Source organism: Haliotis asinina, chromosome 4 (genome assembly GCF_037392515.1).
Source record: "Haliotis asinina isolate JCU_RB_2024 chromosome 4, JCU_Hal_asi_v2, whole genome shotgun sequence".
Lineage (NCBI taxonomy): Eukaryota > Metazoa > Mollusca > Gastropoda > Lepetellida > Haliotidae > Haliotis > Haliotis asinina.
The window spans coordinates 57,579,708-57,603,919 of NC_090283.1; the positions used below are offsets into that span (position 1 = coordinate 57,579,708).

Sequence of the window (24,212 nt, forward strand, 5' to 3'; positions counted from 1 at the left end):
CTATCCTCACACAATTTAAAAGAATATTCAAAACTGATACATACAGAGGGGTAGCATTATGCCATTGACAGTTCCCTTTGTGAGCCATCCCCAAAGCCATAACAGTGACATTGCAGACACTTCTAGATACGAGCAGTTACTGTCAATAATCTTAATTACAAAACTACACACATATACAAATATCGAGACTTATCTACTACTTATATGTCACCGTCCAGTGAGAGATGAACTGCGGGAAAGACGTGATAATTATTTGTGATAATTGTGTGACAATTGACATAGCAATACTATTGAAACAAATATAAATAAATAATATCCTTAAGATATCGATAATATCTACACAAAATAAAAATACAATTTCTTTCAAAGATTAACTCAATCTGACAGTGAACAAATGGGATGCCATGAGAGGATTATTACTTGAATTAAAGTTATAGAATTTATCAAACTTGTGGTAATACTGTATATACAGGCAGTGAATTCTGCAATAAACATTGGCCAGATTCACTGTAAACCGGTCAAACTGCAAAATTAGAAGAATGTAGGTTCAGGGGGCACGAATGACTATTAGCCAAACGCCTTGTTTTACACCTTGGATTTTAGTTATAAAACATCAGGCTGAGTCTGGCAATAAATGGCTCGACATTTTCTTAAATGTTTTTCTTGACGATGTAGAGGAGGAAAGCAAGTGGAATTGAGTAACAGGTGCCACTTTGGTGAAACTTGAATTGGCAACCCTGAAAGAAAACCTGGGCCCACAACTGGAACAGAACCAGAATGATCTAAGGGAAGCAACTCTGAATTGCACAATGAGGATATGAATAAGACAACTGTAACTGTTCAGGTCAGCTACCATTGCCACAAGGATTATGACCTGCAGTCTGGTTACATAATATGCATGATTTCTTATGCCTGAGTAAACCTGGTCTGTACTTATAGACTTTGCCACAATGGCATTGAAAGGTCAAATTGTCATGTACAGCCTCAGCGTGCGTCTTTCGCGCTTTTGCATCTCCGAATGATTTACCACACTGGTCACATATGTATGTTTTCCTCACAGATTTATCACCCTGTTTGACAGACGGGAAAATGTGAAGGAGGGAATTGTCAGCCAGGTTGATAGAGAAGGGGAGCGCACCAGACGGATCAGAACCCGACCGTTCCATGAAAGCCTGTCTATGAGGCCATGACTGGCCAACACTGTCAGGTAAATGCTGATCTGGGTTCAATGCAACTCCATAACCTGAAACACAGGAAGAAGAAGCTCGAGTTCCTTCAAAGGAGATTGCAATAGGTATCATGCTGGCAAGGAGGATGCAACAGGAAAAACAATCTTACACAGTGGACATGAGATGCAGCTGTCACCATCAACACTCTTGAACAAAAGTCATCTTTAGTTTTCAACACTTATGGCACATCACAGTGCAGTACCTTCAGACACATTGCACTTCATTGAGAGGTTCCTTCAGCCCTCAATACACTGGACATATCTGGAGGTAACTTCAGACCTCAATATACTGAATACTACAACAAAGTGCCTCCAGACTCCATTGGTCACTCAGTTCCCTGGCTTTTCCTTATCATTCATTATAAGGTCACTGAAGAGCAAGGTATCTTCCAGAACAAATGACACTCTTGGTATCTTATACCTTCAGATGTTGGATGGAAAATATCATCAAAATATCCATGCATAAAATGTATCTGATCCCTTCATCCCTCGAACATCATCACCCAACGACGACATCCTCATCAACTCACTCCAGTACCTACACTACCAAGAACTGATCATCCATCCAAATTAACGTGGTTTGTATGTTTGTTGTCCCTGATCTAAGAACTAAACATTCTCCAGACGTGACATCAAAAATAGCTTTAAAAACTAGCCCACAAAACTGTCCATACAGTTTCAGAATATTTAATGACAACTAAAATACTTCTAATATTGTCAAGAAATGTACTAAAGAATTCCAAAGGACTTGATGAACACGACGAATTTCCAAAGTTTGTCACAAAAGCGTCAATCTATTAAAAGCCATAGACGACCAGCTTGCTTCCAAAGAAGAAGCAGTATCATCAAGGTTATGTTGTAATCCAGTCTTCAAGCTGCTCAGTCATGGCCATCCCTCATCATCTTAGCACACGCACATTTCTTCTTATGCATCCTCAGCCCTGTCATGTATTTATACTCCTTGCCACAGACACAAGAAAATGGTCGTTTATCATGCACTGCCCGTTTGTGGTTGGATTTGGATTTGGAATCGGCAAAAATCTTGCCACATTCGTCACAAGTCGAATTTCGGATCGCCTTCACTTGACTCGACAATTCGCCATCTTTGCCAAGGAAAGAACCGTCAAATGCATTACGCAAAGCAAGGCCATCTGGAACAACTGGCGATGATGAACTATCAAACGGATTAACACGCATAGCGAGGCCTTCACCAACAACAGGAGATGACGAATGTCCAAGAAATCCACCCGGCTTCCAGATTCTCTCTCTGAGCAGACCTACTGAATACTCTGTCTGGCTTATACTCTGTCCTCCAATATCTGAAAGTAACAAAAAGGTTTGGCTAGTTTCATCACAGAACCGTTCAACAAAGATACCCGAAACAATCGCTATAGCAGTCTACTTCTGCACCTGTAAACTTAGTTGACATGTTTTCTTATGTCTCCTGAGAGCAAACGGGTACTTGTACGTCTTCCCACACACACACGGCAGTGTCACATTGTTATGGATAGCATCTATATGGACCAGCATAGTCTTTTTCTCAAGAAACACTCGCCCACAATCTGGACAAAACCATCGCTTCCTAAACAGTTCCCCTTTCATGTTGGAAAGGCCCTGGGGTGAATTAACATAAGGGTCTCCCTGGGGCCTGACATTCATCCTTATGTTGTCAGCTACATAAACAGCAGATCCAATCGTTTGACTATCAAATCCTCCTTCACCAAGCTCTGTCTTTGGAGCATTTGCCACCACAGAGAAGCCTGAAAGCAACAAAAAAGTCTAGTTTTCAAGAACATACTTTTGTGACACACTTATTACATAAAGTCATTTTCCTTGCTCTTCACATGCCACGGATTATATACCTTCTGAAACGCTGGACTGCAAACAGTCTGTGTCATCATGTGCTCAAAGTGTGCATCAATTTCTTCTTGTTTTACACATCACCATTTTGTACACTGATAATCATCAGTGACTCAGATTCTGGTACTTGATCCAAATGGTCAATTACTCAGTCAATTATATCATATACTGCATAGCCACCACAATATACTTTAAGTCACATCTGATGGTTAAGAACTTTCCCAACTGATTTGCAAAGCTGACTTCACTGGCATCCTTTCGTACATTTCTCAAATATGTGAACAGTCGACAATGACAACACTACAGTCCATTCCTCAATGCATCCAAGGTAAGACAGACACATTTCTATGCACTCACAACACAACTGAATCACCAGTTACAACTGTGAAATTGGTCATCCAAACTTGACGGAAACCCTCATCATTATTCATCATCAAACAGAACTTGCAATACTCCTTCCCACGAATATACGCATATGTTCCAAGTTGAACCTCTGAATGGCTGTTGCAATTTAGAATCCAGGAGTGCTAATTCGTCATCGAACAGACTTTTTTGTGCAAGCGCAGACCTGTCCTATATTTGTACTCCTTCCCACAAACACATGCATATGTACGCTTATCATGCTCAGCCTCTTTATGGTTCTGTCGGGACGTTGAGTCCAGGAATACTTTCCCACAAACAGTACAGGGCCAAGGGCCTTTCCTTTTGGCGTGACTTGAGGTCCTATGAGTTTTCCAACTCCCCTTTCCCTGACCTTGAGACTGGTACAATGGTTCTCCATATGAACCAGCATAATAATCCCACTGACCAGAACTCACTGCCCGACCTGCTGTCTGCTGCCCATTAGCAACAGAACATCCAAAATCTGAAAACAACAAAAAGGACCTTAGAGTTTTGGACTGAAATCATTCAGGTAAATGTACCAGAGCATCAACATCATTCTTTCCCCAGAAGTCATTCAGAGGTTTCAACTATATATGCCAACACTCAAAACAATTTAGGCACCAGTTTATTTACATCAGAGGATTTTTCTCAGTGTGTGTCATCGAATCAAGACTAAGACACCAAAATTCAATACTACGTTGCACAAAACTGACAATAAGATAAACTATTGTGTGATCTACCAGTGATGTGTTTGGTTAAACATTTCAGATGTCGAGTCAAGTGCCCACAGGTAGGAACTGAGGAGCATTTGGTAGCATGATTCTACTGTACGTACAACTGGTTACAGACAGCTGACAGAGACAAGGAACTGTATATAAAATCTGAACATTTTTAAAGTGAGACAGCATATAAAATACAAGAATTCACAGGACTTTATGGTTTCCTGGCAAAAGGTGTTTCATTTGACAGGACTGTCTTTGCTATTCATACAGCTTTCACTTATTCCATTCTCAGTCATAAAACAAGAGTTCTTCAAACTGTCTCCCATGGTAACATCACCTCATCAATGGAGGCAAAAGGGTTGATCAAATGAGTTAAGTGAGGTTAACCGATCACCCCTGAAAAACAAGTAAACCTTCCAGATTTTCACCAGTCCCTGGACAAACAAGACTACTTGCCACAACTGACACTCATTTCATGCCCTCCTCTTGATAACTTAGTCTCACAAGAGCATTGTCACCGAGATTTGTGCTGGATCACTCTGGCTATCAAGTAATATTAGTCCTCTACAAAGGAACAAGGTGCACCCTAGCCTACAATGATCTCATTTTCCTACAGAAATTTCAAGCACAGCAGTATCCGCAACAAGTCGAACAAGCATGAACTCAGTCAGTTAAATTAATGTGATCAGCTAAGTGTAAAACTCAATACCAGAACTGCCCATAACTGTACAGATGAATTTTGTAAGATGGAAATCTTTACCTCAATTCATCCATGATGAAATCCTGAAAAAATCCTAAAACACAATCCTTCAAAATTCTAATGTAAGGTCCATTCCCATATTTTTGTTCTTGAATTCCTTTTATTTCAGCATCAAAAGATACTGTGAACAAGATTTCTGATGTCTCTGTAATGCATTACGGAAGGTGTAGACCTTCCCACAGACACATGCATATGTTAGTTTATCATGAATGGCTTCTTTATGTTGTTTTCGTGAGTGAGGATGAGTAAAAACCTTGCCACACTCTGTGCAAGGCCAAAGTGTCTTTCCCTCGCCAGACTTTAGCTTATTGGGTGTATCACCAACATTAAACAACTGATCACACGCTGCGTCTATTGTCGTCTGTCCACAGACTGCGTCTACATGCATCCAGTTATGGCCATCAGAATCTCCTGAGTAATGACGACTCAAATCTGAAAGGAACAAAAATCAGTCTCTGAGATTTCTAAACCTCCAGTTCAGATCCATACAAATTCCCAGCTCCTCCTTCCCATCAGATGCGTTCAGCTCTTGGACAGTTGAAACACACTGCAAGCTTTTTGGTGCCTTTGTAAAGCACTGACATACTTATAGACTTTTCCACAAACACATGAGTAAGTCCGATTCTCGTGAGTAGCTTCAACATGTCTTTTCACAAAGCGAAGCTGAGAGAACGTTTTCCCACAGATTTCACAAGGAAAACTATACATATCGGAACCCATATTTTCCACCATACCCCTGCTATATTGCAGGGACTGAGGAACAGCCTCGAACTGGGACTGAAGTCTCGGCCAAGGTTGAGTCTGTCTTGATGCAAGGTCAAAGCCACCTTGAACAGAGCTACCCTTGAAGGTTTCGCTCAAACCAACACAAGCAGCATAACCTGAAACCAATAAAAGTTGGATTCTACTTGATGCTGAACAAATCCATGTCACAATAGAATCGTCTAGTGCTACATTCTGGCAATCAAACAGAGTTGAAGATAAAGCATGATTTCTGATGTTTCAGGAATGTGAAGCGATATTTGTAGATTTTGCCACAAAGGCAGGTGTAGGTAACAAAGTCATGGTGAGCATCTTTGTGTCTTTTTCGGCCTCGGGCATCCGCAAATACTTTGTCACACTCATCACAAGGGAAAACAGGTTTTTTGGGGTCTACAGTCCTTGCTTGGAAATTTTCAAAACTTTCATACGCAGTAGGTACACTAGTTTCTAGATTATAGGAAGACATTTGTCCAGAAGCCGCTCCAAAATGACCAAACTTGCTTGAATCCTGATAAGAAGAGCCAGCCAAATAGCCTGAAAGCAATAAAACATCTATTCTAACATGAATCAGCTTTTGAAACTCAATAATGACTGACAGTCATGCAACAAGGTTAAAAAGTGAGTATGGTCTGTGAAGGTTAAAATTGCTTAAAAATTTACAAATGTCTATCAAATTTTATACAAAGGAATGTTTCAAGGTAAATACATAAAGGTAAAAAGGTGATTGACAACAATTTTCATTTTCAAAAACATCATTTGTCACTAATCTTGGCCAATGGCTGACAAAAGACTTCGGAAATGAGGTCAAAATGGCTGCACCAAGCAATCTTCATTCACATTCCTGCAGTTACAACAAACAACTAGGCACTGTCAACTCACTATGCACTCCAGCTACACCTTTTCTAGTTTAACCTAGAAATACGCCATTTTTTAGAACGTGAGCAACCTTTTTCCCCTGCCAGTTTCTGCAATCATGATGCCGAATCATGTCATGAAACACCAAGCTTTTCATGTTACAAGTTGGCCTAGCAAGTCCTTTAACCAATGGGCTACACGAATCTTGACACTTTCAGGATCACTAAACAGTGTATAAAAACAACTCATTAATCAATCATTACCTCACAAATGGAGATGCCTCCTAATCAGGACACTGTCAATCTAGTGCCAAGGAAAATATGTCTTCATACGTTACAAGGTGAAAAACATGTCATGGGGTAAAAAAGTGTCTCCTTGTGTCATCACAATCTCAACCAATACGTCAAGATGGTTAAACAGCATAGGACTCATTCCACAGAAACCCTAATCAGGCATGTCCGTCAAGATGAGAGTTACCTCCCCTTAGACTCTTGTGTCAATCAAAACAAGTCCCTTTCTCTGCTATTGGACTACTTGTCACAGCCTGACTGCAACATCTAAAAACTACAACTAAATCGTGTCACAAGATGCAGTTTGATCCTTTCCAGAAACATCACAATTTGAAAATTTCTTGTCCCCTCACGTCAGCTGCTTTGTAACAAAAGCAAGACTTCTGATGCTTGAGGAGAGTACAACGGTACTTATAGACCTTCCCACACACACAAGGGTAAGTGAGGTTGTCATGGTTTGCTTCTCTATGCCTTCTCCTCCATCTTGGGTCTGTAAACACCTTCCCACAAATCTCGCACGGAAAACTATCCCCCTTCGCTTTCCCTTTCTGCTTCGTGAAGCGCTTAGCTATCATAGGTGGCACTGACACCATTTCTGTCCCCCTGCCAAACTCCCCTCCCATCTGATCATAAGCCAGTCCACTATCTCCACCCTCAGGCTGGCCTGGACCAAAATAGCTGTCCGAGCCTGCAAACAAACAAAAAACAAACCTAGTGGTTGTACCAATTTAATAGTTTACTTAGTCCAAAGCTACATGCATCATATGTACATCATAAGAAAGTTACAATAATTTTGATAATAAAACAAAAAATTACATGTTCAGTCTGCTAAAAGAAAACAAACGATCAACCACAATCTGACAAAACTTCCATTTCACATAAATCTTGGTTCCCCAAGACACTTTTTGTGCAAATAAAATTATTTTCTCATAAAAACATAAAAGTCAAATACACTGTTGAATTTTACAATTTTTCGTTCAGTCTGCTTTCAGTTATGCAATGTCACATCAACTGTTCTTGAGTTATTTGTCGACCAAAGATGAACAGGTTCTTGCCACCAAATTCAGAAAATGATAGAATGCCTTTGTTTATTTTTAGATAGAATCTGTAGAGGACACAATGGATAAGTTTCCCTAGAGATTCAAGTCCAAATGATAAGTGTTAACTGGACAAAGGTCATTTCAGGGCATGAAGATCCTTAGCAAGATTCTTGCACTAGGATCCTTCACAAATCACAAAGATCCTCAAATATGCACTACCATCTTTTACAGGGTGCTCTACAAAGCATCACAATCCTTGATAATGCAACAGGATCCTGTACCTGGCATGAGGACCCTCAGCAATGCACTATGATCCTCTGCAAAGGATCAGGATCCCTCCACAAAGAATAAAATCCTTAACAATGCACAAAGATCCTACACAAAGCACTAGCATCACAAAAAAATCAGGTGCCTCAGATCTTTAACTATGCACTAGAATCCTCTGCAAAGCAGGAGGACCCTCGACAAAGGATAAGGATCCTTAACTATAAACTTGGATCCCCTGCAAAGCATGAAGTTCCCTCTACAAAGAATAGGATCCTAAATGCATTAAGCATTCTCTACTATCCACTAGGATCTACAGGATGTGCATCCCGGTGGATTGTGCATCTTTTCTGATGCCTCTGCAGTGTGCCAAGATAACTATAAACTCCCCCACAAGCACAGATATACTTGAGGTTATCATGATTAGCCTGCCGATGTCTTTTAATCCCTTGACTGTATGTGAACACCTTCCCACAGTCTTCACAAGTATAGCCTGTCTTTTTCTTATCAGAGGGCATTTGAGATCCTCCCAGAAAATCAAAGAGCATGGACACATCAGTACTATTCCCTGACAACTGTCTCCAGCCTACACTGTTTCCTCCCGGTGGATTATCAAGAACCGAACTTTGTTGATTTCTCATTGAACCGCCATGGTCTGAAAACAACAAAAGTTAGATTTTGTTGACACCGGAACTGGAATATGTATTCATGATGAGATCACTGATTACTGGTCAAACATGGACACCTTGAAACAAATGGGAGAAGGAAAGAGAAGATAAGATTTATGAAGTACAGAACAGAGAAAGCATTGGTCATTGTAAAAGATCAGTGCATCATAAACTGTGTGTTGAGTCTACTCATAATTGCCTAACAAGGAAGTTATTCATTACTGCTTTACAACCTGAGCCACGAAACATTCATTTTTAAAGTGTACTTGTCCAACCTTTATTATTTTTTTATCAATTGACTTTTCATCGTAACAACAAGCATTAGCTCATCTTTTCAAGATGACAAGAGTTGAGAGTTTTCCAATTCAGCAAACGAGAATTCAGCAGATCCATGTTTGAACAGTGATGAGTTGAGGGGCGGGCATCATCTGCATTAACAACACAAGTCACGATACCAGCTCAGTGTCTCAAGACACAAATTCTCACACAATGATCACTCCCTGAATCAAACAACCTGGCTACAGCACCAAGACCAACCTTCCAAAACTATCACGCTTGTTTGTGAATGGGACACTGTTTCTGGTGTCTCTGTAAAGAACCCCTGTACATGTATACCCCTCCGCAAACACAAGTGTACGTCACTTTGTCATGATTGGCCTCGCGATGCCGCCGCCTCCCTGCCTGATCGGTGAACATTTTCCCACACTCCTCGCAGGGATACAAGGCTCTCTTATCGCCAATAATCGACTTGATTATTCCCTTCCCTGCTTTATCAAACAACAAGGGCAAGTCATAGTCTACAGGGTCGGCTGCAGTTAGGGTCATTCCTCCAGGGAACACCACTGGTCCTGGAAGAGCTGGGTAATAAGTTCCCCCACCAAGGCTCACACTTCTGAGGTCTGAAAGCAAATAAAAGTCAAAGCTAGTTGGCAGTTTTGACTCTCTGGTAGCTGGTGAACAGCAGAAGTGAATGTCATCACCTATACACACTCTATTTCTGTCTCATGTATCACTTGCTTGATAACGACAATAGAATCAATGTAGAAATGTTGCCTTCACCTAATGAAAGAAGTTGTACATCCATAATTGAAGTCATTGTTCCTCATCTCAACTTCAAAAACACCCATCAAAGAAGCCAAAGTGAGGTCGCAGAAACCGAAACCTGCATTTGTCCTACTATATGTCATATTTGTTATTTTCAAGTTTTCCTAAATTAGAAATCAAGATAATGAAAATAAGAGAAGATAAAATTGAACTAAAATTTCAATGAACCACACAAACAACCCACCAATCCTAAATCTGACTACTCCTAGTAGTGTTTCATAATCAATTTAAACAATCACTTTCATCACTAACTACATCCACTTGTACTGCTCAGCTAGACATGAGTGAGCGAGTGAGTATGGCCTTACGCTGCTGTCAGCGATATTCCAGCAATATCATATTATGGGACACTAGAAATGGGCTTCACACATTGTACCCATGAGGGGAATTGAACCCAGGTCTTCAGCGTGACAAGCGAAAGCTTTAACCACTGGGCTATCCCACCATCCCTCTCGGCCAAACACACCTTCACAGTCCATGCCTAAAACTCATGAGATCACAAGCCTTTAAGTATGTTTTGGCGAAGTTTTCAGTAATGTTCACTTTTAGCTTATGACCTAAAATAATATGAAACCAACACAAATGTAACTAGAACGGCATTTCAAATTCATGTTTCAAGTGATAGCTGTCTTACTCTCTGAAAGTATGCTTCTACTTTGTTCTTGGGAATATTCCAGAAATATCAGAGGACACCAGATATTTTTTGGATGCTGTACCCACATAGGTAATTGAACCTGTCTTTGTCATCAATAGCTACCCCACAGTCCTTCATGATAAAATATCGAGTGATGGGGTTTAGTTTTTCTGTACTTTTAGCACTTTTCCAGCAATATACTGGCAAGGGACAGATATGGACTTCACACATTGTACCCATGTGGAGAATCGAACCCATGTCTTCGGTGTGACAAGTGAACACTTTAACCACCTGGCTAATAACCCGGCCACACTTCCCGGTCCCATCACGACAAAAAAAGCAAAGCAAATATGCAGCACTGATACAATTTTATTGAAAAAACCCCACAGCAACGTCAAAAGCATGAACACCTGCACATGGCGATCCATGTCTTCCAGATCAAAAATGTGCAAGAAGATCTGCCTAAAACTGTTACATAAAACACTATGATTTATAACAGGTGAATTGGGTCCCATTCCATATAGCGATCGCAGCTCTAGGATAATCATAACTGCCATACTTTAACAGACTTACGACTGTCGTAGCACCATGATCGCCTTGAGGTACAGGGCCCTGCGTAAGAACTCAAAATTTGTACTGACGAAGGAAAAGAAATGTCATCAATGACTCCATGAAACACGTGGTGAGCTGCTTGTAAGAAAACCCTGAAAGTAACCAGTAATACTGATCTAACTTATCACAGAAATGTACTACTCAACTACATATATAACTAAAAAGCACTAGATTCTTCTGTCACGATTAACAAAAGTTAAACATGTTGAGATTCTTCCACGTAACAGACTTAAATCTGACATGCCACTCAAACAAATTAGAGCATGTTGTGAATCTTTCACAAAAATTAATCTGACATGTGACTCAAAAGAAAATTAAGAATGTTTTCATTCTTTCAGATGATAACAAAAAATAATCTGACATGCTACTCAAAAGAAGTTTTGGATCAACCAATTTGTATATATCTATATTTATCTGTAGTCAGGTGGCCCCCGAGTTCTTTGGTGGTGTATATTTGTGACTTTTAATAACCTTTTAAGGCATGATGATAAAACAATCATTCAGTGCCTTCAAATACTCTGGATAGTTATTTTGTATATCCTTCCAAACCAAATATCAAGCACTTTATTTAAAGTTGAAAAGTAACCTATGAAAATTTATCAGAAATTCTATTTTCTCCCCACATGTTAAAACATATCAATCAGTATTTTAACATTCTCTTAAATATGGTTATTCATCTCTACACGCCTTTCTAGAAAGAATATCTGTGAGTTGTATGGAAGCATCCTTTAAAAAAGGTCCTCTTAAATTGCCTCTTGCAAGGAGCATAATTTGCGTGGAACCTATTTCATCTTAACATACCTACAAGGCTACATGATCATGGAGATATCACATGGAAATGACAACTTGAAGCAGCCAATCATTTTACATTATACATCATATGACATGTCAAAGTGTTAAATACATTGACATGTAAATAAGCTGTTCCTTAACAATAAACATAAACATGCAACTGCACTGAGTGGGCATGGCTGGATAACACCTATTATTCCAGGAATATCATGGCATGTTTGAGGAAGGAAATGAGGAAGGAAAGTCAAAAGTGCACCCATGTGATACAGCCGTTTCCCACTTGGAGCACAAGTGTGGCACTGCATAACTCATAGACACCAGTTTGATTGAATTGTGAGAAATGTATATTCTTAAGCTTCAAATGCTACTAGGTCTTAAGCTATGTTGATGCATTAGTGCGTGAGTGAGTGAGAGAGATTGGTTTTACAAAGTTTTAAGCAATATTCCGGCAATACCATGGTGGGGCACACAAAAAATGGGCTTCACAGAATTTACCCATGTAGGGAATCGTACCAGTCCTTGTCGTTGCAGGTGAACGGTTTAACCACAAGGCTACCCAACTGTAAACAAATATTCTCAAGTACTCATCACATACACTCTGCAAGTTTTCTTATGCCTTTTTAAGGAACATCGGAAGGAGAAAACCCTTCCACACAAGCACGAGTACGTGACCTTGTCGTGGATAGCTATTTTGTGCCGTTTTCTTGAGCGCTGTTCGGTAAAAACCTTATCACACTGATCACATGGCCAAAGTTGTTTGTCTAAAACCCTGCCATCCTTTGGTGGCAACCTCCAGCTATTAAGGAATACTGACAGGTTATAGTCTTCATTTGAAATGGGATATAAGCTTGCATCTTGTCCTAGTCTGTTCAGGCCCAGGGTATTATGCTCAGCTAAATTCCTGCCCATACTGAGTCCATTTTCTGAAAAGAAATTGTCCACTTGTAAGAAACTATTATGGAAATAGTTACACATGATAGCTATCCATCATTGGAGATTACCTATCAACAGCAGTGTTCCGATGATTGAAAATAAATCAAAACAAGGGTAAAAATAATTATCTATTGTAAAAAAACATATTTTCGATTTATCAGAATTTTGTTGTCTTAGTACAACACACTTAAGTGAAGTGAAGTAATGATTAAATTTAATGAATATTCACGAACAAACGTACTGAACAACATAAAATTTTAACCCCTTTTATTGCTTAATTACAATTCAAGTGTCTTTTCCGCATGCGTGCATTTCATTGCATGACATTAGCTACAATTCATTAATCAGAAAAAAATGTGGAAAACCCCTTAAAATTGGTGATTACATTTAAAAAGCATATAATTTGATTATAATTTAAACTCATTCACCCCAAGTCCTCCAATTTCCGACACTACAAAATAATACTTCATACATCTCAGGAAGGATGAGTACATTAGAAACAAGACAACAGGATCTCAGTAACTCATCACTGACAAATACTCAACCAGCCTAGGGACAGCGGATTTTATTTAAGTACAATGGAAATTAATCAAGGTTGCAAGGACTACATAACATGTGTATATTGTAAGGCCAAGGCTTTCGACACAACAAAATCAACAGAATTATGCAAATACACTAAAGAATCTCAGATGGTTTGATTCACTGAATGACAGTGAATCATCACAGCCCGATTAAATTCATCCCTGACCAATATTTCACAATGTATAGTGTCTTGATGTGGCTATTCCATTTTGGCATGCAAAACAATCACTAGTCACAAACAATTTCGGCAAATATCTGGGAACATAGGGGACACTTCAAAAGTTCAATGTTGGACAAAAAACTAAATTGCTTGTATTTTAGCATACCCCACCACAAAATTAGTAATTAAAACAATTTCTTCTGATGGGTAGGCATCATATGAAAGAGTTGAACCATATTGTATTCCAGTTCACATTATCAGAGGTCTAAAGAGCTGACACACAGAGTTAACTCCCTTTTTGTCTCTATTCACCTTGACACTGAAAACTATCACCTGGCCAAATTGAGATAACATTTCACTCTATTTCAGTTATTGCATAAGATAATGAGGACTCAGATAAAATTACTTTCTACGGAAAACTTGCAGGGTCATCAACCCCCTTCTACCAGACTCAAGCATTTCAAGGTTTCATCCAGAACTGAACTTTTGCACTGGTACCAAAACTGTACAAAAACTTTCATACATTTCATTGGATCATGAAGCAATCATATTTGAAAATATCACAACAGTATTATGTACAAAGACCATTAATCATTCAGTATTAACTCCATGCCTTAATGCCGCACCTCCATTAACTGTCAATGCCACAATCTGGAGATTGAAAATTCTAACAAATTATCTTATCAAGAAAACAATTTGAAGTAGAACATATATTATTTCAAAACTACAATGAAAATGTTATTAGCAATATATATCATGACACTGCACCAGATGTTGGTATCGTCGTTTCAATTATATAATCACATGTCCAGCTTCAGTTTATTGAAGGCCTTGTCCTATAGAGAACTAGGGTAGACTAGTGGTAGAAGTGTTCAGTTCCATATAGAACGCCTGGGTTCAAATCTTCATGTAGGGACAGTCTCTACATGCGTAAACAAGTACGACAAAGAAAGGTGCAGTAGAACAACACAGTACAAAAGCCTTGAAAACAACACAAACACACTTTGGTAAAAACAAGTATGCAGTTAAAACTCAATTTTTCCTGAATTCATTAATCCTTTCTACATATGATGAAGAACAGAAATGAAAATTCACTGAGGCAAGGTCAAGGTCAGACGGCTCAAGCCAATCACACTTTTGTATCTGGTTCCCATCTACTTCTGGATTTCGTTGCTTGAAACAGCAGGTGATTGCTGATTCGTCTTCACAAAGTCCATGGGTAATAAGTGTCAGATAATGATCGCATTGTGCAGATCAAACCCGATAGTATCATTTTTCGCATTAACATCTCCTGTACATCTTCACATTAATAAATAAGAAAACATGCAAAGAGCTAAAGTCAAATGAGCATCACTTGACCTGTTTGTTCAACTGCATTACATTACTGGGCCAGAAAGAGCTAATATTTTCCTAAAATGACATTCAATTCATACTCGTTATTTGGGTTTTTTGGTCAGGTCCACAAAAAACACATAAATAATAATAATGATAATAATAATCATCCAAAGTTGGCTTACTGTCAAACTTCTGAACGGTATGACAGAATGAAACAGGACCATAAGCTAAAAGCTATCTTAATACGAGGATCACCATAACTCGTGTGTATGGTCATGGAGTTGTTACAACAGCCAGTACGACAGCCAGCCCATGCTGGATTTGCCTCTAATTGGTTGTATTTTCAACACTACGGACAACCTGACACTCTTTCTGATGTCTCATTAATCCTCGGCGGTATCTGTACTTCTTCCCACAGATACACCCATGAGTGACACCTTCGTGGACAGCCTTTTTATGAGAGTTTCGTGTAGATGAACTAGAGAAGTACCTGTCACAGTACTCGCATTTGAATAAATTTCCTACGGTTTTGCTTTCTGAGTTGACTGAGCCATAAATCTTAGCTGCGAATGTGAGGAGCAAATCATCGTCACTATCCCGAGACTGTCCCTGGCTGTTCCCTAACTCAGTACCTACGGATACCATGGAACCTGCAAGTAACAAAAGGGTGGGCATTAGTCACAGAAGCTGACGACAGCCAATTTATTTGGAAACAGACTTAGTCAATAGCAAATGCTTGTTACATATCAAATGATCAAGAACAGTACACATCCTGCACTTCAGGCTGATGTGAGCAAGTCAGCGAGTTTAGCTTCACTGCGCTTTTAACAATGTTCCAGCATTGCAGGGGCACACCAGAAATGTACACATTTGGAATCCAACCCAGCTCTTTGGTTTGACGAGCAAACACATTAACTACTAGACTATCGCATCACAACCGTAAACCCAACCACCCCAGATTGATCAATCATGTGGGTCAAGAAGACCATTCCCTGTGTGATATCACTTACAGAACCTCTTTAGCAATGATCTTGAGCCAATCTGAACTGAATTACCCCTGGATATCAAATCATTCTTTGCTAAAAGATCAAGAATTTGATTTAAGCCAATCTAAACTGAATTACCCCTGGACATCAAAGTATTCTTTGCTAAAAGATCAAGAATTTGAAATTTATACAGAGATATACCTTAGGGTCATACCTGTGATACAGCAAGGGCTTTCAAACATGAGGAATCATGGAATATGTAAACAACTGTCAAGCTGTTCTCAGAGATAAATCATGGCACAATGGCCTGGTCCTGCGCTTCTTGAAAGCTGCATTGGCTCCATTTGAAAGTCTCAAGTGTTTCAAAAAGATGGATGATATTTGGGGTTAGTTGAACAGATTCAAGGGAGTTCCACCACATTTCTGTCAGAAGATTTTGTGAAAAAAAGGTTTGTTCTGAAACATGTCCAAACTAAATTGTTTGATAGCGGAGGTAAGAATGTGAATAATTTTGTGCAAATTACCCAAACGTCAAATGTTCCTGTGAATAGAGAAAATGCATAGATTCTTTGATAGTGACACTTCTTTGAAATACAATTTGTTGGATCTAAAGTGTCATGATTGTCAAGGAAAACACATGTGAAATAAGGTTTAATGTCGCCATCTGCATAAATGCACTAACACTGCAAAATGAACGTTCATGTTACCCCACATATAAATGTCTCTGATTGGCTGAGTACTTTTCTATTACTGTCGATGTGCCCCGCTTACAAGCGTGTAACTTTTTCCATGTAAACAACTGTGATTGTCGAACTCCTTTGATATTTAGTGGTAGTAATTTTTATATCAATAATATTGAATCACTTATGATGTACAATTAACCTGTTTTATGAATGCAAAATCAATGGAAGGGAGATAACTCTACTTGTCTGCAAAATCCAGTGACGGCTACACACATATTTGTACCCGTGCTTAAAACAAACCAATATTAACATCAAGGTGTTCGGTAAGATATACATGTTGTTCATTGGTCCCTCAGGCTCAGGGAACATAAAGAAACAAAGGGTACATCAACCCCCATGTTCCCCTCCTGACCAGTGTACATTGAAGAAGCTGCTATAACTTGCCACTGGTTTTCGAAATGGTTCTCTAGTGCTGTCCTATATCACACTGCAGAATAACACTGACGCAACACTCAGCCCAGTAACACAAACTCTGAAACACACAGTACGTTTCACCCCCTTGATGTTGCCAGTAACACTGGGTACCTGTCCATTATGTCTTGTGGTATAATGCAGCTCTGTCAAGAATGACTGACCTTCCATATATGTGAGAGATGTTCTATGGACTTTGGAAGTCCAACACCTTGAGCATGTACTAGTCGTGTGGACATGTGCGCAACATAAATATTCTATGATAAGCAGGAGTAAACTTGAGTATGGTTTTACGCATCTTTTAGCAACATGCCAGCAATGTCAAGGCAGGACTTCATACATGGTACCCATGTAGGGAACTGAACCCAGGCCTTCAGTGTGAGGGGTGAACACTTTAGCCACTGGGCTACGTCACCATAGGTCAGGAAATGCGACACATCATTGAGGTCTTTCAACCATGATGCCAGGGTTCTACTTCCTTAATGCATGTCAGGAATGAAGCTTTGTAATACAGGAAACGGCTGAGTGCAGGTGCATGATGGGTACATGTCTGCATTTGTGTCAGAAATGAAAACATAATATCTGTGGAACTCTCTCCCATTTAATCTAAAGAGTGCACCTACAACATCTGAGCATAAATCTTGACTAAAATCATTTGCACTACCACTAATTGTCTTTACAGTGTGTTCTGAATTTATGTGTATAAGCTATGATGTTCCTTGAGCACATCCCTCAGCGATGTGGAACTAGCGCTATATAAATGTCCATGTTATTATAACTTTTAATACGCCATTTAAATACACATTCTGTCGAAACATTTTCAATCATAAGAATGTGTACTGCATAAAGAGAAAATAATTCCCTTCATATGTGGAAATTAATTAATCTCAAGAGATTAAAAAAGTTGGTCCATGCATGTGCATATGACTTCAAACATCTGTTTCAACTCCAGTAACCCGAAGTCGAACCTATTTAATATCCAATAAAAAGTATGCAAACGATCAAAGTAAACAAACACCACATTACGAATTCACATATTTATTGTTGCATCTTCATTGAACATTGTACCAGGAAACATGATACAGAATTAGCAGTAACCTTGGCAATAATGGAAATAAAGACTGCATGAAATGAATGAATGAATGAATGAATGAATGAATGAATGAATGAATGAATGAATGAATGAGTCAGTTTAGTTTTACACCACTTTTTAGCAATATTCCACCAATATCACGGCAGGGCACACCAGAAAATGGGCTTCACACATTGTACCCAGAATGAATGAATGAATGAATGAACGAATGAATGAACGAATGAATGAATGAAGAAAGACCGACAACTCAAGACAACCAATCAATGGAACTTTTGACTAAACACATTTCCAATCCGAAATAAACGTAACAAATAAACCCTCTTTCACACTTAGTCCAACATGAAAAAGTCAAATTCTTACTGTGACACTCATGAAAAATACACAAACTTGAAACATTATTTTAGTAACAGTATTTTAAACATAATAAGTGAGACAAGCAGGAAGTGAAGCTGACTGTTTTAAATTTAGTTAAAACCCTGACAATGACGACTGACCGTGGATCAGCTACACAGTGACTGCAGGACATCCAAAAATGTCCAAAAAATCCATCTACTTCCTACTTCTTTAGCATACAGTTGTATTTCTGGTGTCTCTGCAATGTATTACGGTAAGAAAACACCCTCCCACAGTGACACGTGTACTTGACTTTCTCATGAATGGCTTCCCGATGCTGCTTTCGGGAATGAGGGTCAGTAAAAACACTGCCACATTCATCACATGGCCACCGGACAGATCTACGTTTGCTTAATGAATCAACTCTCCCCAAACTTAACATTGGAATATGTTTTAATTCTGAAGATGAGATGTTTTCAAGATAGGATCCAAATATTCCAGGCACTTGACCTCTGTCTCCAGGAAAACCTGGGTTACAATTGTCAGGACTGACGAGACTCATATTGGTGGATCCGTATCCTGAAAACAACAAAAGATCTAGTCTTGATTCAGTAATGATATTGATCATGTGCCACATTCAACATCAAAACTAAACTGTTCAACATAAATATCGCTCCCTTTCAGGTAAACAGTACAACCGTAAGTGCGCAAGTGAGTGAGTTGATTTTTACGCCACTTTTAGCACGATCATAGCAGGGTGACCAGATATGGGCTTCACACATTGTGCCCATGTGGTGAATCGAACCCATGTCTTCAGCAAGATGAGCAAAATGCTTTGACCACTAGGTAACCTCACCATCCCACAGCTCAAAAGTTCCACTTTCAACTTCAACTATCATGGGCTTCACACATCATTAAACAAAAGGCATCTAAATTAAGATAAATCCTGGGATGTAACAGCCAAAGGTGCCAAGGAAGGAATACTTTAGATAACACAATTAAAGCAGTTTGAAAGTTTAGTGCAACATTCTCGGCACCAGATAAAGGTCTCCATTGTGTCACAGCAAAGGATACCAGATATGGGCTTGTAAACAATAGCCTGAGGATCTTATGTGACAAGCAAACCCCTTAACCACAAGCCTAAACCACAGTGATGCATTAAAAGAAAATCTGACGAGACTATTTGGGTTGCTGAAGACCAAGCCAAACCACCATAGATAATACTATATTTATTTCCTCAACATAACCAAACTCTGTGACACAATGGAGACCTTTATCTGGTGCCGAGAATGTTGCACTAAACTTTCAAACTGCTTTAATTGTGTTATCTAAAATATTCCTTCCTTGGCACCTTTGGCTGTTACATCCCAGGATTTTTTGTTCCATGTATAAAGCATAAGAAACAGATAAATAAAGGTGGCCAGTCCGTATTCAATTACACAATTACAAACGTCTATTCTGCCTTTTCAACAATTTTCACACATAAAATGCATCCACCAAGGAAAACCAGAAATACATGGGGAACACTGAACCTCCAACCCTCCTCAGTCACATCTTAGACACAAGTCATCAAATCATCTACAGACGTTGTGCTTCTGCTCCTTATCAGATAGCTGTACCCCTGGATAGTGCAAGAGATGGAGCTTTTGCCCTCTCTGGTGTCAGCAGACCAATCATCCATAGACTTTGTCCTGATGCTTCTAAAGCCCAATCTGACATTTGTACAACCTTGATGATGCCCTGTTTGTGTGTTACTTGTAGACACACATACAAAACACCTGGGCATTGATTGTATACTAATCATCTGATAAACAACAAAGACTCCCCTGGTGCTTCTCAAGACCAATCAGACATCAGTTCACCCTTAATGGTGCTCTATTCATCTGAGGAACTTTCAGACCTCCCGGTACACGTATATGAGATAGTCATCAACCAGTCATCCACAGACATTCCTTCTGGTGCTTCTGAAGCCCAATCAGACATCTGTTCACCCTTAATGGCGCTTTATTCCTCTTAGCAGCAGAGCTCTCGGTACACACATATATGTGACAGTCATCAACCAATCATCCATAGACATTCCCCCTGGTGCTCCTGAAGCCTGGTCAGACAATTGAACGCTCTTCCACAGGCACATCTGTATGCATCATTCACGTCTCCCACAGCAGCACCAACAAGAACGGCACAACTCAGCTTATGGTGTCGAAGTCCTCGATGGTACTTGTATACCTTCCCACAAACACAAGCATGAGTGACATTTTGATGAATAGCAGCTACATGGACTCTCAGGTTCTGTTGTGAGGCAAATGTCTTGCTGCACTGTGTACAGGACCATCGAGAACTAAAATCCTGGCCAGTGCTACAACCAACAGGCATACACTCTGAAAATAAAAGTTTGAAAATGAGTGATGCTTGCCCCATTTGCTGAATCTCATGTAATGAGATCAACAAGTAACAAATTTAGTCAAGAATCTGTTGTGGCATCAGGATTGTTGAAGCAATACCATGTAGACACAAATTCTTTACTGGAACAAAGGCACTTGAGGTCATTTAAGTTTCCACCTTGCATCTCTTCTGTAAGGTGAGTGATTATGATTTTACACCGCTTTACAAAAGTTCCAGCAATATCCACTGAGGGACACCAGAAACTGACTTTAAACATTACTCATGTCGGAACATCGAACTTGGGACAAGCCAATGCTTTAACCATCATCCTTCCTCAGTAGGGATATCTGAACAACACAACAGGTATCTATAACACTGTAGTAACTGTTTCAGGAAGTATCTCCTCCTGGTTATCATATCTCGGGAAGTGGAATAAGTCAAGTTTCTCATGAACATGAGTTTGTAATCACAGTGTGTCATATTGGAGGGTCCACATGGGCAAGGTTGGAAGTCATATATGTAATAAAAAGAAATATTCAAATCTGGGACCATTCATGAGCCATCAATACTGTTAGAAAGATCAGTGAATAATTGTTGTCTGAATCATAACAGAATTCTGTATTTTGCAAATTCAGAACACTTATTTTATCTTGTTATCAGATCAGATTGTAAACCACTACTGCAATTTCAGCAGAAAAAAAAGAAGAGTTAGGGTTCACACATCGTACCCATTTAGGGAATCGAACCCAGGTCTTCAACAACTGCTTCAACCACTAGGCTACCCATCACCCCCTATACTCCCCAGGAAGACCCTCATCTTAAATCTGAATCATCCATGTCAAAGCTATTCACTTCCCTTTGTTTCCAAAGGAAGAATTTATTTTTCAAAATCTGGCTCAATTTGTCCTACTTCTATTTTCCATTTCCTTTTGGTTTGCCAAATTTTCTGTTCTGCTAACCAACCAGAATCTACTTTGATTCTGTACTATATGAACCTAAGTTGTTGGGAGGTACACTGCAGTAGACAGGGCAAAGCTTTCTGTGCCTATTCAATGCTCTGCGATATTTGTAAACTTTCCCACAAATACATTCATACGTGAGGTTCTCATGCACAGCCTCAATGTGTATAGTCTTTGTCTGCTTGCTGGAAAATATCTTTCCACACTGTTCACAATGGAAAAAGCGCTTTCCAAAATCACCACAAGAACTAACTCCATACATATTTCTGTCAGAACGGGTTGAACTTCCAAAATCCAAACCCATTTGGTTTGACTCCATTCCGAAATCTGAAAGCAACACAAAGTCAAAAGTAAGCCATCATCTTTTTATTTAAACAACTTAAAATTATGCAAAAGAAGTATTCTGTGCGTTTCAAACTCAATCACTTTGAGGAACACATCCCATCAAACTTGAACGATAAAAGTCAGTGTCACTACGACATTTCATTTCAAAGCTAAAACTAAATTTGTCCAAGCTCAACCAATACTGATGGAGTCCATGAATGTTTTACCCAACATGACTTGACAAAGCACAATTCTTCTGATGGCGACTTAAGGCCCTAGGGTATCTGTACACCTTGCCACAGACACACGAATAAGTGACATTCTTATGTACAGCTTCAACATGAAGCTTCTTATTCTGCTGTCCAGTGAAAGTTTTCCCACAAATTTCACACTGCCATAGTGGTCTGGGACTGTCACCTTGACAACCAGACAAGCCATACGTTACAGAACCAGCATGATTATCTCCTGGCATATACGGCATGAAATCATTCGTATATCCCACATGGGATTCCTGACGATTACTCCCAGAATAATGTCTTGACTCAGTTCCAAAATCTGAAATCAACAAAAAGTCACATCTAGTGCCAGTCTTAATCATGAGATCGAAACAGTTGAGTTATAGTTCGTTTTCAAGATGATTTGTTCCAGTTCAAAGATCCAGGTGATGTTCAGATGATGAGACACTGATATCTTCATCAACTACACAGTCAACACACAGACAGATGATAATCCACAGTCAGAGACAGAAAGGGTTCAAGGCCCATTAAGAGACTGACAAATAACACCTTATTCTCTAGTTCTACAGACCTAATACCCTGATATCAGGCTTAAGGCGCCTAGCATGATGTGAAAGAACTTATGTTCACAAACCTATCTCAATGACACTTGTATCTAAAGAACCGATCCATCGCACCTTTATTCCAAGAAACACAGCTTCAGATCCAGTTGATATTAAGATCAGACAGCAAAGCAACCCAATTCAGCAACTTTCAGGATGAAACGATAAACAAACTTACATGGCATTTATCCTGTCATGTAACAATGAAGAAAAAAGGTTTTTCGAAGAACAAATGCAGTCTACTTTCAATGAATTTACATTCTTTCCTTCCCCAAACCACAAAGACCATAAACGTCAAGACTTCTTTTCAGGATCAGACTGATAAAATGCCTGAAACAAAGAACAGGATTTCTGATGCCTGTTCAAATTCTTGATGTAACTATAGACTCTTCCACAAGGACATGGGTAGGTCAAATTATCATGCAATGCCTCTACATGCAGAGTTTTGTTTTGCTGGGTCTGGAAGGTTTTCCCACAAACTTCACACACCCATGTGGGTTTGGGGGCCATGTTAGAATCTTTACTTCTCGGAATCGAAAGAGTGCCTTGCATCTGTGACAAACGTGGTCCCAAACTGCCCGTAATGCCATGAGAACTAGGGTGATACATGCCAGAACTATCCATGACTGGGTCCATTCTAAGACCTGAAAGCAACAAAAAGGAAGATCTATTCTGAAAGTTATCACCATGAGGGAAAAGGGACTATAACAACATCAAGACCTCATGATCAAGATCCTGTCATGTGTAGTGACATGATCTAGATATCCATGTTCAACAGTTATGCCAGTACCCTGTGCCAGTGTCTTCCGACTCAAGTGTGTCTCTACTAAAAGTAGTCAAGCAACATCTATCAATTATTTGCAGAGTGAAAGGTCAAAGGTTGGGGAGGGAAGAAAGGATGAGGACAGACAGTATGTACCAGAAATACTTGTAGAAGACGACAGGAAATGTTTCCACTTCTGAGTTCTATGACCAAAAAGCAAAATCTATTCAATAAGACCTAATGTACATGGTATTGTAACAGAATCCAGATATTTATGTTAAACAGTTCGGACATGACTGTGTATATAGATTCCAGTAGCCAATGTCTCATGATTCCAGTTAGTGTCTACCCTAAGCTGCCAAGAAACGTCTATCAAGTCTTCACTATCTGTGACA

General features: G+C 39.4%; 1 protein-coding gene across 3 annotated transcripts in view; it reads right to left on the bottom strand.

The window, feature by feature from the left end:
• LOC137281716 (uncharacterized) overlaps positions 1-24,212 on the bottom strand; it is a 71,445-nt gene that overhangs the window by 20,099 nt on the left and 27,134 nt on the right. Inside the window, exons 2-3 of one of the 3 annotated variants that reach the window (XM_067813161.1) lie at positions 2,639-2,988; positions 2,435-2,547 (exon numbers count right to left, since the gene is read on the bottom strand). The exons of the other annotated variants lie outside the window; for them this stretch is intronic. Coding sequence (XP_067669262.1) covers positions 2,527-2,547; positions 2,639-2,988 — 371 coding nt within the window. The 3' untranslated portion in view covers positions 2,435-2,526. Of the gene's footprint in view, positions 1-2,434; positions 2,548-2,638; positions 2,989-24,212 lie in introns of those variants that run through there. 3 annotated transcript variants of the gene reach the window in all.